Here is a 16,451-nt window from a genome sequence, read left to right as displayed (position 1 = left end):
AATGGAGCTTTGGCTGCTCGAGATAAAGGGAAGAATTGACAAAAGAAAGGGAAAGGGGGTTCTGACAAGAACTCAAGGATAATGACAAGGACAAAGACAAAAACAAATCTTCTAAAAACAAGGACATTGAGTGTCACTACTGTGGCAAGAAGGGTCATAAATCGCGCCAATATCACAAGAAGAAGCGGGCTGAAGAAGCAAAGGACTCTACCTCTACAGCGGTGTCTCAGACCAAGAAGGATAATGGTATTCTTCTATTAGCAGGTACCCGTCGTGTACTTTCTCTTGTGACTTCTCAATCGTGATCGTGGATTGTGGATAGCGGTGCTACTGCTCACATGACACCTCATCAGGATTGGTTCGAGGACTTTACTACCAGGACATGCCATATCACTTTGGATGATTCTTCTTCCATGCCAGTTCATGGACATGGCACTATCTCCATCTTTCGCTCTTGCAAGGACAAGAGGTACTTCTCTGAAGTTCTATACGTTCCAAATTTGGCATTTAACCTTTTGTCAGTAAGTGCTCTTACAACTCAGGGTGCGGAGGTGATCTTCTCTTGTTATGAGGTTACTATTCGTGATAAGAAGATTGGTAGCATCTTGGCTCAGGGAGTATGACAAAAGTGTTTCTCTGTTCGAGTCTTAGAACGAGCATGCTCGCTTCTGACCCCGCTCGAAAAACAAAAACTTGGCTCAGGGAGTCCAGGATATTGGCTTGTACAAGTTAACCACTTTGCTTTCTATTGGTTCTTCTTCTGCTCTTTGGCATGCTCGGTTTGGCCATTTGAGTTATCAGCTTTTACAGTGAGCTTCAAAGGATGGATTGGTTGAGGGTGTACCGACCATCAAGGCTCCATCTTCTGTTTGTTCCTCTTGTTTACAAGGAAAGCAACACCGAGCCACCTTTCCGAAGGAGGCGACACAGATTTTCAACATCACTTGCTCTTGTTCATGCTGACTTATGTGGTCCTATGAGTATCGCATCTTTGAGTAAGGCGTTGTACATGCTCGTGATGGTGGATGACTTCTCCAAATATACTTGGGTCTTCTTTTTGAAGTCCAAGGATGAGGCTTTTCAGCACTTATGTAATTGGAGGGTTGAGGTGGAAAAAGAGACCAGTTCTTCAGTCAAGGTTCTCAGGACCAACAAAGGGGGTGAGTTTACATCCCAAGAGTTTTGGCAATATTGCAAGGATCATGGCATTCCGAGACAGCCTACTACAGCATATGCTCCATCACAGAATGGAGTTGCACAGAGGAAGAAGAGGACCATCATGGAGATGGCCCGTGCTATGCTTGAGCATTCTTCATTACCTCGACGTTTCTAGGCTGAGGCGGCTTCTACTGCTATCTATATTCAGAACAAGTCTCCTACTGCTAAAACTCCATATGAGGCTTTCCATGGCAAGAAGCCCTCTATTGTTCATTTGTAGGTATTTGGTTGTTCGGCGTATGTACATGTGCCTAAGGAGCTATTAGCAGTCATCTCCTGTCTGTATATTCACACCATGGCCTCTGTTGTGGGTGTGCCAGCCGATTTAGGTCCCACTCTCCATATTTTTCCCTTGCTGTAGAGGGCCGTATGACTGCTCTGCTGCCTGCAGGCTCTGCTATGTATGCTGGCCGACAGGTGCTACTGTTGGCCGACTGGAGGGAGCAGGTCGTGGGCAATCTGTGAGAGTTGTCGGCTGTTTTTCAGCAGGTCAACTGGCTACCTGGGGCCATATAAAATGGCCCCTTGCCCCCCCACACTTTTCATCTTGTATTCTGGGATTTCTCGTGTATATAGCAAAGTTATACGCTTCTCTCTCTCTCTCTCTCTCTCTCTCTCTCTCTCATTTTTGCCTTTTTCTGCTCTGCACTTGCTCTAGTTTTTCAGATCTTGTCTTCATCTCCGCTGCATATTCTGACATGGTATCAGAGCTCTAGGCTCTTGGAAGATCTTGGGAACTGTGTGAGCAAGAGGGGGGCTGTTTGTATTGCTGATTAGAGGACTGTTTTGGGCCATACGGGAAGAGGAGAAGCAAGCGAAAGGCGGGCCTTGTTGCTGGACAGCCACTTGCAAGTTTAGTTCTTCATTTTTTCCCACCCACCCTCCCTTTTCAGTTACACCCCCGCAATGGCAGATTTACTTGAGATGGCTGAGAAGCACGTGAAGATCCCGACACTCCCCATGTTCCCGGTGGACCGTCAGTTGGACGTGAACAACTACGGCATATGGAAGGTAATGATAGAATCTGTTTTGGAGTCTTATGACCTTGCTGATTTCATTGTTGCTGGGGTTCCACGGCCGGGGTTAGAGGAAGGGGAGTTACCCTCTATTCGGAAGGAAAGGGAGACACAGGCACAGTTATGGGATCGTGTCGATGCCAGAGTCCGTTCTTTCATCTTCCTCAATTGCACACCACATGTGATCAACCACATAAAGCATATGACGCTGGCCAGAGGTATTTGGCAGTATTTGGCTTCTCTCTACAACAAGGTTTCACCCATGAAGAGAATCTCCTTGGAAGTTCAGATACGGGTGATGAATCCTGCAAAGTCGTCAACGATGCGGGAGCACATCAACAAGCTACAGGCTCTTCAGCAAGAAGTTCTCCAGGCAGGGAAAGAGATATCATCAGAGGATATGGCCATAACGTTGCTGTCACATTTGCCCTCTCAGTACTCAACCTTTTACTCTTCATTGATTACCAGTGGCAAGCTCAGCACCATCACATGGGAGGAGCTTATGCCCATGGTCTTGGACCAAGAAGAGCGATTCACGAACCCTCCACAGGGCAGAGGTTCTGAGGCCTTAACTAGCCAACGGTCGAAAGGCCGTAATAACAACAGCAAGGGCAAAGGGAAGGCTTCATTGGAGAAGTCTTCTGAGAAGAAACCCGACTCAGACCGAGAGAAACTGAAGGCCAAGCGGACCTGTAATGATTGTGGCGAGAAAGGCCACTATTGGAGGAAGTGTCCCAAGCGGACTGGGAAGAGTGCTGATTCTTCAGCTTCAGCTGCAAAGACTCCAACCTTTGTGCACTTAGAGATGATGGACAAGGATGCTTCATCTTCTTCGAGCGAGGAGGCAATTGGCTTCACTGCAAAGGATACTCAGGAATGGATTCTCGATAGTGGTGCTTCCAAGCACATGACTCCTTCCCGTGACTTCTTTCTGGATCTGAAACGGCAGTCAGGTTGCATTTTCATTGGCGATAATTCCACAATTCTGATACGCAGTGAGGGCCGGATGGAGATCATTCCCGATGGCAGAGGGGGGAAGCATTCTTCTCGTGTTCTTTACGTCCCCGCACTTGGTTTTCATCTGTTGTCAGTACATGAGGTATGCAAGACTCGCTTCCGGGTGGAGTTTGAGGAGCATTCTGTTGCCTTACGAGACCGTAAGACTGGCCAGGTTATTTGGGAAGGCGATGTGGAGAATGGTATATACAAACTCTCCGCACTCTCCTCTTTGACAGGTTCTCAGGTTGGTGACTTGTCGCACTTTCGGTTTGGCCACTTAAATGTGGATGCGTTGCGGCGAGCTTTCCGGGACCAGATGGTGGTTGGCTTGCCAGATGTTGGCAACAGGAAAGGACGCTGCAGTTCTTGCATACGTGGTAAGCAGCACAGGGAATCTTTTCCGAAGCAAGCTTCCAGGCGAGCTTCGAAACCATTGGAGTGGGTACACACTGACTTGTGTGGACCCGTGTAGACAACATCCTTGGGAGGTTCTTTGTACTTCATGCTGCTTGTTGATGATTGTTCCATATTCACATGGGTTTATTTCCTTTCTCAGAAGGACCAAGCTCTTGCTCGGTTCAAGGAGTGGCATGTAATGGTGGAGAAAGAGTCTAGATTGCAGGTGAAGACTCTTCGGGCTGACAAAGGAGGTGAATTTTCTAATGCTTTCGTGAGATTTTGTGCCGAACATGGCATCAAGAGGGAGCTGGCCAATACCGATTCGCCGTCAGAGAATGGAGTAGTTGAACGTAAGAACAGGACTGTGGTGGAGATGGCAGCAGAGTTATACGCTTCTCTCTCTCTCTCTCTCTCTCTCTCATTGGCAGAGGTGGCTGACTTCATTGGTCACGGTGGTGGGGCCGGGGTAGACATCTCAGGTACCACAGTCCACATTATGCTATATGCAAATGATATTATTCTGGTCTCTGAGTCACAGATGGGACTACAGCACCATCTCCATGCACTCCATGACTTCTGCACACAGAGGGGGCTTAGAGTGAACCTTGGGAAAACCAAGGCCATGATTTTCCACACCTTAGGGCCGGTTCGACGACAGGCCATCTTCACACTAGCAAGAGGACAGGTAGAGGTGGTAGACTCATATGTGTACCTGGGGATTACATTTATGACTCCGCCAGGAAGATTTACTATGGCACAGGCAGCCAGGCATAGACTCACACGAGGGTATGCAGCTCTAGCCATGCTAGAGAGACAGTGTCACCAAGCACACTTCCAGGAGCCCCGCACGAAGGGGTGGTTGTTTGACACACTAGTCACCCCTGCTTTGATGTATGCTGCAGCAGTATGGGCACCTGGGCTCGCCACCTCCACATGGTCTCAGATAGAAGATAGAGAGGCCTCGGATTCTTATGCTCTCACGGATGATCCGCAGCAAACCCTCCGTCCCACATGACATTGTCCGGACGGATTTTGTTGCACCTCCTATGCCAATAGAGGCCCTCTTCTAGACGATCTGCTTCATACAGAGGATCAGAGATATGCCATCAGATCGACTCACATAGAGCTTTTGAGGCGTCCAGGCAGCTCGCAGAGAGTGGAGATAGGAGATCATAGTATTCACAGATGATACAATGGCTCACTCAGCATGGTCTTGACATAGATCACCTGCCACCTTTCCAGTATGATATACATGCACCACACATCCAGCTCTCTCACAGTGAGAGGAACAGAGTCCTTTGGCAGGATTTATGGCAGCGATACACTCAAGAGACTTGGATTACACCAACTCAGCCTCTACCGCCGAAGAGGCTATACTACAGAGATCAGTTTATGCGTATCTCAGCGGATGGATTCATACATATTACAGAGACCTGGATACATGGATGTGCATTGTGTACATGCCTCACAGTGCCCGAGTGGTGATTGGCTAGCTCAGAGTGTCATCACACTAGCTTGAGATTGAGGTAGGTAGGGCAGCACGGATCCCCAAAGCAGAGAGGATATGCAGACTATGCCAGGAGGAGGTTGAGAGTGAGGAACATTATGTATGCAGATGCAGAGCATATAGTGTCATTAGAGAGAGATACACCACCATCTTCGGTGGACATCCCTCACTCCGCCAGATCATGGAGTCCGCAGACCAGTGCAGATTTGGCCAGTTCTTGCTAGAGACACAGCGCCACAGAGAGACACTGCTACGGACTCATACCACAGGGAGAGGTGGGCAACAGCTCCAGCTCACTGATTTCTTCCAGAGATCTATCCCAGTGCCTATTCTGACACAGGAGGGGGTTACACTTCAGCGCGCTACGGACCTCCGAGCCAGACAGAGACTGAGAGCACCAGGCTACCAGACTCCCAGACTACATCAGAGGGAGATCACAGAGATACAGGCTCGACATCAGCACCATATCCAAGAGCGGCTAGCTCACTTACACTCACACCCAAAGATCATGCTTCAAGGTAATTTTGCCTCGCCATCGCCTATGTATCACATATTGCACCCCCATTATGGTACTGGTTGGAGCTAGACAGATCTGCATTGCATTCTTGTATACCCTGCGCATATAGGTTGCATACTGAGCCTCTCGCAGTAGTGCTCCATCCATCACACCCCCCCACTAGCTCAGTACTTTCATAGTTTATTTCATGTTCATTTTGTCCTTTTTTTTTCCTGGACATCTAGAAGACATTGACAGTTGTACATTGATTTGTCTCATAGGTCGAGTTCGGCCACTAGTAGACATTAATACAGCTCTCTCTCTCTCTCTCATTTCTACATTTTTCTACTGTGCACTTGCTCTAGGTGTTTTCAGATCTTGTCTTCATCTCCGCTGCATATTCTGACAAGAGCATCGCTCCAAGTTGAACTCAGTCTCAACGCATGACTTTTCTCGGATACAGTTTTGTGTCCAAGGCATATCGTCTATTTGATCATCAGGCCGGCAAAGTTGTTGTGAGCCATGATGATGTGTTCAACAAGACTCCTACATCTTCACAGAGGGGTGGTGAGCTTCTTCTTTCTCCGCCTCCTTCTCCTCCCCTTGCTTCTACTACACCTCCAATTGTGGATTCTCAGTCAGATGATGATGATGACTCTGCTCCTCCTCCAGCAAGTTCAAGCACATCTGTGCCCGGATGGTATTTTCAGACAGTTCGTGATTCTGGATTATGTGAGCTTCCTTCTGCTCCTCCGCGTGGTTCTCTCACGCAATCTTCCAGAGTTTCAGGAAAACAAATTCATGAGGGCAACATGTTTGTAAACTATGCTCTTATGTACTCTATTATTCATGGTCCTTCTGATCCCACTTCTGTGGACGAGCCTCTTTCACATGAGCCTTGGCGTCATGCTATGCAGGCAGAGCTAGATGTTATTGAACGGAATGGCACTTGGATTTTGGTGCCTAGGCCACAACAATGTAAGGTGATTGGTGTGCGGTGGATCTTCAAAACGAAGTACCAAGCTGATGGCAGCTTGGACAAGCACAAGGCAAGGTTAGTTGCCAAGGGTTATGCTCAGCGCCCTGGAGTCGACTTCGATGAGACCTTCGCTCCGACGGCCCGGATGACTACCATTCGCACCGTTCTTGCTCTTGCAGGACATCATAGAGGGCCCGGATGACTACCATTCGCACCGTTCTTGCTCTTGCAGGACATCATAGAGGGCCCGTATTCCAAATGGAGGTCAAGTTGGCTTTCCTGAATGGAGAGTTTACACAGGAATTTGATCATTTGAGGTTCCAAGCAAACAGGATCAGGTGTACCGACTAAAGAAAGCTTTGTATGGTTTGAAGCAGGCTCCGCGGGCTTGGTACCATCGGATTGATGAGTTCTTTCAGAAGCTTGGCTTGTGTTGTTCTCATGCAAATTCGAACCTTTATATCCTCCTTGAGAGGGGGTTGGTTATTATCATTGTGGTCTATGTTGAAGACCTCATCTTTACAGGTTCTTATTCTGTGAGGATCCGTTCAGTCATGGATGCTTTGGAGACAGTTTGAGATGACGGATCTTGGTCTTTTGCATTATTTTCTTGGCTTTGAGATTTGGCAGACCCCTTAAGGGTATTTTCTTCTCTCAGCAAAAGTACACATGGGAGATACTTGACAGGTTTCAGATGACTGGATGTAGATCAATATCTTCTCCTATGGATACTAGTGAGAAGCTTTCTCTTCTTGATGCTTCTCTAGGAATTGATCAGGGACAGTATCAGATTCTCGTTGGTTGTTTAGTTTGGTTGACCTACTTCCGATTGGACAATTGTTTCGCAGTCAGCTTATTGAGTTCTTTCACATCAAAACCCTGTCAACAACATTGGCGGTGTGCTCTCAGGGTTCTTCGGTACTTGCATGGTACTTTGGACTTTGGCACCTTCTATGGCCAAGGGTGCACTCTTCTTGGATGGTCTGATTCAGATTGGGCTGGAGATCTAGATACTCAGTGTTCGACCACTGGTTGTGTTTTTTCACTTGGGTCAGGAGCCATTTCATGGAGTAGTAAAAAGCAGCCTATTGTGGCGCTTTCCTCTATAGAGGCGGAGTATCGTGCAGTTTGTTATGCTGCATGTGAGGCGATTTGGTTGCGAAAATTATTGGGAGAACTTGGCCTTCCTCCTACCGGATTTACTCTTCTTTGGTGTGACAATCAGAGTTGCATTGTCATCGCTGTGTTTCATGGTCGTGACTCGTACGAAACACATTGAGATTTAGTATCACTATGTTCGTGAACGGGTTCTTGCTGGAGATTTGCGTTTGGAGTATTGTCCTTCAACAGAGAACGCAATAGATTTGTTCACCAAGCTGGTTTCTCAAGCTTCCTTGGCTCCTCATCTTCGACTTCTCGGAGTTTGTTCAACATCTGGTGCTGAGAGAGGGTGTTAGCACATTCATCCCCAGTTTCTGCCCATGTTTGGAGTCCCCTTTTGGTCCCTTTTCATGGCCCTTGATTGTGGGCTGGCCACCCTATTTTTCTGACATTTTTCCTAGGTCGGGTGACTGATGTCCAGTCGGCCAGCTTCATGTTCTCCAATCGGCCAGCCCTACTTTACCTATTTATAGGTGGGCTTGCCTCCCTTACTTTTCATAGTCTAGTCCTCTCCTTTGTATCCCTCACTTATGAGACCTTTTATGTCTCTTGCTCGGGACTGTTTCAGTGCAGTATATTCAGCATAGTTACTTCATACTTCTCTCTGTCTCTTGCACTCTCTCTCAGCACACTCTAGTGCTTGTATGCTTCCACTCTGTGTACTCCTTCATACATACTATAAGAAAAAGTACTCTTCTACTATAACATACAAAAGTCAGTCCATAGTGTGAACCCAACTACATAACCTATGCCATAACTCTCGTAAACCAAAATGGTTGTGCCTATAGACCACTAGCGGCATATCACCCATAATCTCACCAACCATGCCAGTGACGTAAGTGCAGAGTTGTCATCTTGACATGTCACCGATATCCACACTAGTTGAGCTCAATATCTCAACACTCCTCGAGCTCAACTCTATACCCTGCACTCAAGTAAGCTCCTAAATATGCGGAGCTTCTCTGTACCCAATGGCTGTGTGAAGATGTCAGTTGCTTGATCCTCTGCGCTGACATCCAAATCCACATCACTTGCTAGAACCTTCTCCCTCATAAAGTGATAATGCATCTCAATGTGCTTTGTCCTATCATAATACAGTGGGTTACTCACCAATTGTATGCGGCACATGTCACAATAAATGACAACCATCCTATCCATGGGCTCATCCATATCTGCCAGTAGCTTCTGCAACCAAGCTATCTTCCATGCTGCCATAGCAGCACCCATGTACTCAGTCTCTGTACTCGACAAAGAAACCGTTGGTTGCTTCTTGTTGCTCCACCTAACAACACTCACAAAAGAAAACATAAAGCTGCTAGTAGATCTCTTGTCTGAGACACTACCAACCGAATCTGCATCTAATATCCATATACCTATACCTGTACTCCAGCCTCATAGAAAAGTCCTAGAAAAGTCCATAGTGTACTATGGACTTCATATACCTGAGCATTCTTTTAGTCACATCCAAGTGTGGCTTCCTTGGGGACTACATAACCTGACTCACCAACCCAACAATATAGCTCAAATCTGGCCTGGTGAGTCATGTAAAACAAACTCCCTACAATGCACTTGTACATAGTTAGGGTCCTTCAAAAGATCACCTGTATTTGTCGCCAATTTTATGTTGTCCAAAGCATACTGCCATTGTAAGAGCCAAATCCCATCATGTGATCTTATCACCTCTATACCCAAGAAGTATCGCAGCTCACCCAAATCCTTCATCTCAAACTTCTTCTTGAGGAACATCTTCACCTCATGAATGTCATCCCTTTGACAATCAAGTCATCAACATAGATGATTGCTAGAACAATGTGTTAGCACATTCATCCCCAGTTTCTGTCCATGTTTGGTGTCCCTTTTGGTCCCTTTTTCATGGCCCTTGATTGTGGGCTGGCCACCCCTTTTTTATATATTTTTCTGGGATTTTTCCCAGCCTAGATGTATTTTCCAGGTCGGCCAGCTTTATCATGTCCAGTCGGCCTTTAGTAGCATGTCCCGTCGGCCAGCCCTTCTCACCCATAAATAGGTGGGCTGGCCTCTCACTTTTCTATCTTGCCTAGTCTATCTTTTGCTCCCTCACTTATGAGACTACTTCTGTCTCTTGCTTGGGACTGTATCACTTCAGTATATTCAGCATAGTTGCTCCATCTCTCTCTCTCTCTCTCTCTCTCTCTCTTGCACTCTCTACTCAGCAGACTCTAGTGCTTATTTGCTTCCGCTTTGTGCACTCTTTCACAATGCCCCTGTCAATCTTTTCACATAAAGTGAAAAATCTGCACATATGAAATTGGAGGCAGTTTTCACTGCCTTATCAGAGAGGAGTTTTCCTTTCCAGTTACCATACATGTATGGCATGAGCACACACTTTTTCAATACAGAAATATTTAAAGAAAAATGCTTTGTTGAATATTTGATGTACATAATTTCAGAATTTGGGGCTAATACCTTAATATTGAGGCTAAATAAAAAAGGACTTGAAGATAAGCACAAAAATGGCGGCTTTTATGTTAGGGCCAAAATTAATTCTGACATTCTTGTGCCAAAATTATTTTTCTAGGTTTGAGTAAAAGTTGGGGGGGAGAGCTCGGAGCTTTTAAGTTAGAAGGAATTACACACAAATCTATAGAGCATTAAACTAGTGGAAGAAATGCAAGATGCAAGGGCCAGAAAAAGGATATATATGCACCATACAGCCAGTACCATATACAGCTGTTAAGTGTGAGTACAGGCATCTACATTTTTTACAGATTATAAACATATTGAAAAAGTTTGGTCTCGTAGGCCATTCTGGCCTTCCCCAGACATCAATAAAGTTTGTTTCTTTTCTTTCTTTCCCTACACCATCAGACTCCTACTATTAAGTGAGTGAAGAGTGTTGAAGAAGAATTTCAAACATGCTTGGTCTTCTCTGAATGGCTTGATACAAGAAGGGTCAGGATTCTTTCTTAAGGCAAAAGACATCAATAAAGTGTTTTTCTTTTCCTTCTCTCCGTTCTACATGCTGTGGCACACACAGCACTATCCTTCTTTATTGTTGAATGTCATGGTGCACACAAGGTTACACCAATTATTCTCATCTTACTGTGCAAAAGGAGAAAAGAACAATAAGGCTCAAATCGATTAACAACAAACGAACCCTTCCTTTACTAGTGCATGGTCACTTTGAACAGTTAAATTCCCTGGCAAAGTTAGTGACTAAAGCAAGTTGAAGAAAATTTCAAACATGCTTGGTCTTCTGTGAAAGGCTTTATGTATTAGGGTCAAGATTCTTCCTCAAGGAAAAATACCCAGCATAGTGGGCTTTCTACATTATGTTGAATGGTTCCATACTATGCTGTACAATTCCTCAAGTATAAAATATCATGCTAATGTGAAAATAAGCAAAACATCTTAGAAAGTGCTAACCTTCCCATGGAGAGAACTCCCTTTGTATGCTTTACATCAGAAAATTCTCCAATGACGGTTTTCTCCCCTTCTTCCCGCTGTTCCGCATTCAAAGGTGCTTCTCTACCACTTACCACATCCGCTACCTGTGCAACAAAACCTTTGTCCACCTACCCAAAGCCTATATTGTTAGTTGCATAGAGTGTTGGTGTTTGCAGCAAACACGCTGATTGAGAAGCTGCAATGGAACATCAAAGCTGATGAATCTTACCCTAAAGAAATGGTTGGAATTGTAAGCACCAAGTCGCACAAGCTTTGTTATGTGATCAACGGTCTTTGGAGCAATATGTTCCAAAAAACCAAACTCGATGTCTCCATATCTTGTCTGCATTTAACATACTTCAACCAGTTTAAGCGCTAATATTCATGAGCTTGAACAAATTACAAAGAAATCCCCAAGAAAATCCTGCAAATTGTATTTGAAAACATGGCGCCTCCACATGCTATGATGCAAAAGCGTAGGAATTCAAACATAGCAAGACTACTTCTAAAAATTGTCCTATGAGATGAAACGAAAAATGAAACTTGTCAAATGCTGGGAAAAGTGCTCCCACCATACCCTTCCAGCCATGTGCTCTTAAGTGGCAAGGAATATGTGAGAGAAGCGGAGGAGACTAAAAAGTGAGTATTGCAAAGCTGAGGAACTAAAGAGAAGTGTATGAAAGAAAAGAGGAGGCACTTCTTTAATGTTTATACCTATGGTCAGAACTTACTTGCAGTTGTACATGTAACTCAATAGTGCGTCACTGGTATATAGAATCCCATAAGTATATGATTTCTGTTGCATGCGTTGCGGAAAACTGCTCATTAAAGAGAAATTAAGACACGGAAACAAGGCCTTTATAACATTAAGGCATTACAAAATGGAAAACACACATAGAGAATATTTAATTCAGTTTTTTGGAGGACTTCCTAGGGAGAGAACCCTAGACTCACACACAAAACACGACAGATAATTTTGGAAGTTTAAAAACTTCTCGTCGGCGGGCATGTGTCGGTGAAGAGCGGTCTCCGCCACGTTTCCATGCCAATGCTGCTTGTGTGGCTCCAATTTTATGTAGGAGACCAATTGGAAAATAGCCCCAAATTTTTGTGAGCACATGGTCTTTAATTTTATGATTTTGCCCTAATTTAATAAAAGCCCCAAATTGTTGCTGACGTGTCACTTTGGGTATATTTGATGATAGGTGCTGACGGGCAGCAGGTCAACATGAGGGGATGGCGTTGCTGGAGCAGGCGAGAGTAGCTCAGGCTGGTCGTGGGCAACGGCACTGCACGGGTGGCGCACATGCGGTATTTGTAGAGGTGGTTGCTGCTCACGCGGCAACACACGGGTGATAGCATTGATGGGCCCTAGAGTGATGACTAGTGCAATAGAAAGCAATGCAAGGCGACGAGTCACGAGCATGAATGAGAAGCGATGGGAAGCCAAGGTGTAGCCTGCTCTGATACCATGTTAAATTACATGGTGTAAGGTGGATGGAAGATATCCATGGTGTCCGTGTAGAGAAGAAGAAGAAGAAGATTGTATTATCGTCCGCTGGAGAGAGAGAGATGTGAAACTCAAAAGAGAGAATGCTAAACTATAGAGAAAGAGTATTACACGACTCAATGAAGTGATGTTCACTCACCAAGTACAATGCTTTTGTAGGCTTCCAGCCTTATATTTTGACCCATACAAATAACACACTCTAATAAGTGCACGCCACATGGCACACATATCCTATCCACTCATAAGAGTTTTCACACTACTAGCACACTAACACACATGCACATACGGATACAGAAGCTGTCAAAATACACAGCGGAGATGATAACCAAATCTGAGACCACAAGAGCAAGTAGAGTGCAGAAAATAGACAGCACAAGAGAAGGAGAGAGAGATGCGTGTAACTCTGCTCTATATACACAAGATCCCGAAGTGATACAAGATGATATGACAAGGGGCTGTGGGGGTCCATTATATATGGACCCCAGGCAACAGTCGGCCTGCTCAAGAGGCAGCCGACAGGTACAATATCTCCACGACCTGCCACATAGACCAGTCAGCCAGCAAACATGAGTTGGCCAGCTCTAGACTGCAGTCGGGTACAGTCGGCCAGAAGATGTGTGCACCTGCCAACTCAGGATTGTCCCCCCAAGCCACAGAAAAATGGGAAAAATGGGAAAAAATACGGGGAGTGAGGAAAAATGAGAAAACACCTACAAAGGGTGGGCACACCCACAACAGAAGCCCTGGTGTCTAGTAAAGACAGGAGATGACTTCTAACACCCCCTCTCAGCTCCTGGCTGTGAAACCAACCCTAGGGAGCTGGAGTGCCGCCTGAGCATAGCCTGAGGTAGAGACTTTGTGAAGAGGCCCGCCGCATTGTCCTCCGTCGAACAATAAAGTAGCAAGATGTCACCAGCCAAGATCTTCTCACGTACAAAGTGATACTATATCTCTATGTGCTTGGTCCGGGCATGGAAGACCAGGTTCCGAGCAATAGCTATACAACTCTGGTTATCACACTGGATGACTGTGGGCTCCTTCTGTGGAAACCCAATCTCGTCTAGCAGCCTCCGCAGCCACACCTCGCAAGTAGCACCACAAGCAGCCCGGTACTCTCCCTCTGTCGAAGATAGGGCAATAGTTGGCTGCCTCTTACTGCTCCAAGAAACTACTCCTAAGCCGAGGGTAAAACTGAAACCTGAAGTAGATCTCCTCCCCAATCTGAGTCACTCCAACCTTGGAGTCTGACTCCATCCCTTCCTGTGTAGAAGAGTCCTAGATCCTTCGTACTCTGTAGATACCGCAAGATCCGCAATCCTGCGTCCCAATGAGACTTCAATGGCGTCTGCATAAAAGAGCTCAACAGCCCCACGGAGAAGCTCAAGTCCAATCTGGTGTTCAACAACCAGATCAATGAACCAACCAACTTCCAATACTGCAAGGCATCAACTGGCTCACAAGGATCATTAACAGTTAACTTTGTAATATTGTATTTGGGTCCATCGGCGAAGTAATAGGCTTGCAGTTCTCCATCCCAAAGGCCTCAAGCAACTCATGAACATACCGCTGCTAAGAGACAAAAAAACCCCCTCTGGGTCTGCCAGATCTCCAATCCCAAAAAGAAGTGGAGTAAGCCTAGGTCGGTCATCTCAAACTCCTTTGACAAGGCAGTCTTCGTCACGCCAATGTGCTCCACATGACCGCCGGTGAGAATGAGATCATCCACATAAAGGATGATAATCGTAACCATGCCACATTCCCGAAAGAGATATAGGTTGGGATCTCCAACCGATCTCTGAAAACCAGTCCGAACAAAGAAGGAATCAATCTTCTGATACCAAGCCCCGGAAGCTTGTTTAAGACCATACAAGGCCTTATGTAACCTGTAAACCATCCCTTCTGATCTTGGAACAACAAAGCCTGGAGGCTGCTCAACATACACCTCCTGCAGGTCACCATTAAGGAACGCAGATTTTACATCCATTTGATACACAAGCCACCTCTGAGAAGAAGCAAGGGCAAGAACAGTCCGAATCGTGGTCATCCTTGCTGTCGGTGCAAAGGTATCCTCGAAGTCGATGCCTGGCCGCTGAGTCTGGCTTTGTGTTTGTCCACTGACTCATCTGACGCATATTTGGTCTTAGAGACCCATTTGACACCAATGACTGACCGTTTCGACGGCCTTGGTACCAACTCCCATGTGTTGTTCTTCTCGATGGCATCACAAGTTCCACCTGCATGGCTTTCCTCCAAGTATCCTATGAAAGGGCTTCCTTAACGAAAGTGGGCTCCTTGTCCCGCATGATACGAGACATCAAAGCATAGTTTACCTGAAGAAGCTCCGCTGTATTGCTTTTGTCGCGCACTCTGTGCGATCTTCGAGGGCCGTCCTCTCTGGTCCACTCGGAGGGTAGCTCCGTGACACCTGACTTCCGAAGGGTGTCCATCAACCACCCGGGTACTCGAACAGATCGTGGAGCCTCCTGGTGCTGTGGGGGCTCTACTCCAGCTGTGGGCTCAACCTCCTGTACTGACTATAGTTGACCAACTGGAACAATGGTCTGGGAATCATCATCAGACTCCTTTGGATCTCCAAGAAGTGGCGGCTCCTCGATACTGGATACTGGAACATGCTCATCAAAGACCACATCCCGGCTCGCCGCAGTGCATCCACATTTAAGTGGCCAAAACGAAAGTGCCACAGATCTCCGATCTGAGAACCTGTCAATGAGGAGAATGCAGAGAGCTTGTAGATACCATTCTCCACACCGCCTTCCCAAACAACCTGGCCAGTCTCACGGTCCCGTAGAGCAGTCTTGCATACTTCATGCACTGACAAAAGATGAAAACCAAGAGCACGGACGTAAAGAACACGGGAGGAATGCTTACCCCCCTTGCCGTCGGAAATAATCTCCATCTGGCCCTCACTGTGTATCGGAATGGTGGAGTTGTCGCCAATGAAGATGCGACTTGACTGCCGTTTCAGATCCAAAAAGAAGTCTCGGAAAGGAGTCATGTGCCTAGAAGCACCACTGTCAAGAATCCACTCCCGCGTATCCTTTGCGGTGAAGCCGAAGACGATGAAGCATCTGAGTCCATCATCTCTAAGTGCACAAATGCTGGAGTCTTTGCAGCAGCTGCGGTTGAAGAATCGGCACTCTTCCCAGTCCGCTTAGGACACTTCCGCCAATAGTGGCCTTTCTCACCACAATCATTGCAGGACCTCTCAGCCTTCAGTTTCTCTCGATCTGTGTCAGGCTTCTTCTCAAAAGACTTCTCCGGTGAAGCCTTCCCTTTGCCCTTGTTGTTATTCCGGCCTTTCAGCCGTTGGCCAGTTAAGGCCTCCGAACCTTCGCTGTGAGGAGGGTTCGTGAATCGTTCCTCCTGGTCCAAGACCATGGGCACAAGCTCCTCCCATGTAATGGTGTTGAGCCTGCCACTAGTAATCAAAGAGGAGTAGAAAGCGGAATACTGAGAAGGCAAGTGGGACAGCAAAGTAATGGCCATATCTTCTGATGATATCTCCTTCCCAGCCTGGATCACTTCCTGCTGAAGGGCCTGCAGCTTGTTAATATGCTCCCGCATCGTCGACGACTTTGCAGGGTTCATAACCCGCATCTGTACTTCCAAGGAAATCCTCTTCATGGACGATACCCTGTAATAAAGAGAAGCCAAGTGCTGCCATATGCCTCTAGTCAACGTCGCTTTACATGATTGATTACTTGCGGTGTGCACTTGAG

The 16,451-nt window shown here is 46.4% G+C and overlaps 1 protein-coding gene across 1 annotated transcript in view; it reads right to left on the bottom strand.

The window, feature by feature from the left end:
* Positions 1-16,451, bottom strand: part of LOC147619679 (Cyclophilin-like peptidyl-prolyl cis-trans isomerase family protein) — a 36,951-nt gene that overhangs the window by 14,236 nt on the left and 6,264 nt on the right. Inside the window, exons 2-3 of the mRNA XM_086773371.1 lie at positions 11,431-11,544; positions 11,181-11,329 (exon numbers count right to left, since the gene is read on the bottom strand). Coding sequence (XP_086629497.1) covers positions 11,181-11,329; positions 11,431-11,544 — 263 coding nt within the window. The remainder of the gene's footprint in view (positions 1-11,180; positions 11,330-11,430; positions 11,545-16,451) is intronic.

The sequence above is a fragment of the Cibotium barometz genome, chromosome 33 (genome assembly GCF_041138505.1).
Source record: "Cibotium barometz isolate CiBa-2024 chromosome 33, ASM4113850v1, whole genome shotgun sequence".
NCBI lineage: Eukaryota > Viridiplantae > Streptophyta > Polypodiopsida > Cyatheales > Cibotiaceae > Cibotium > Cibotium barometz.
The sequence above is the reverse complement of the archived record's forward strand: the minus strand, read 5'-3'. Positions and strand labels throughout refer to the sequence as shown.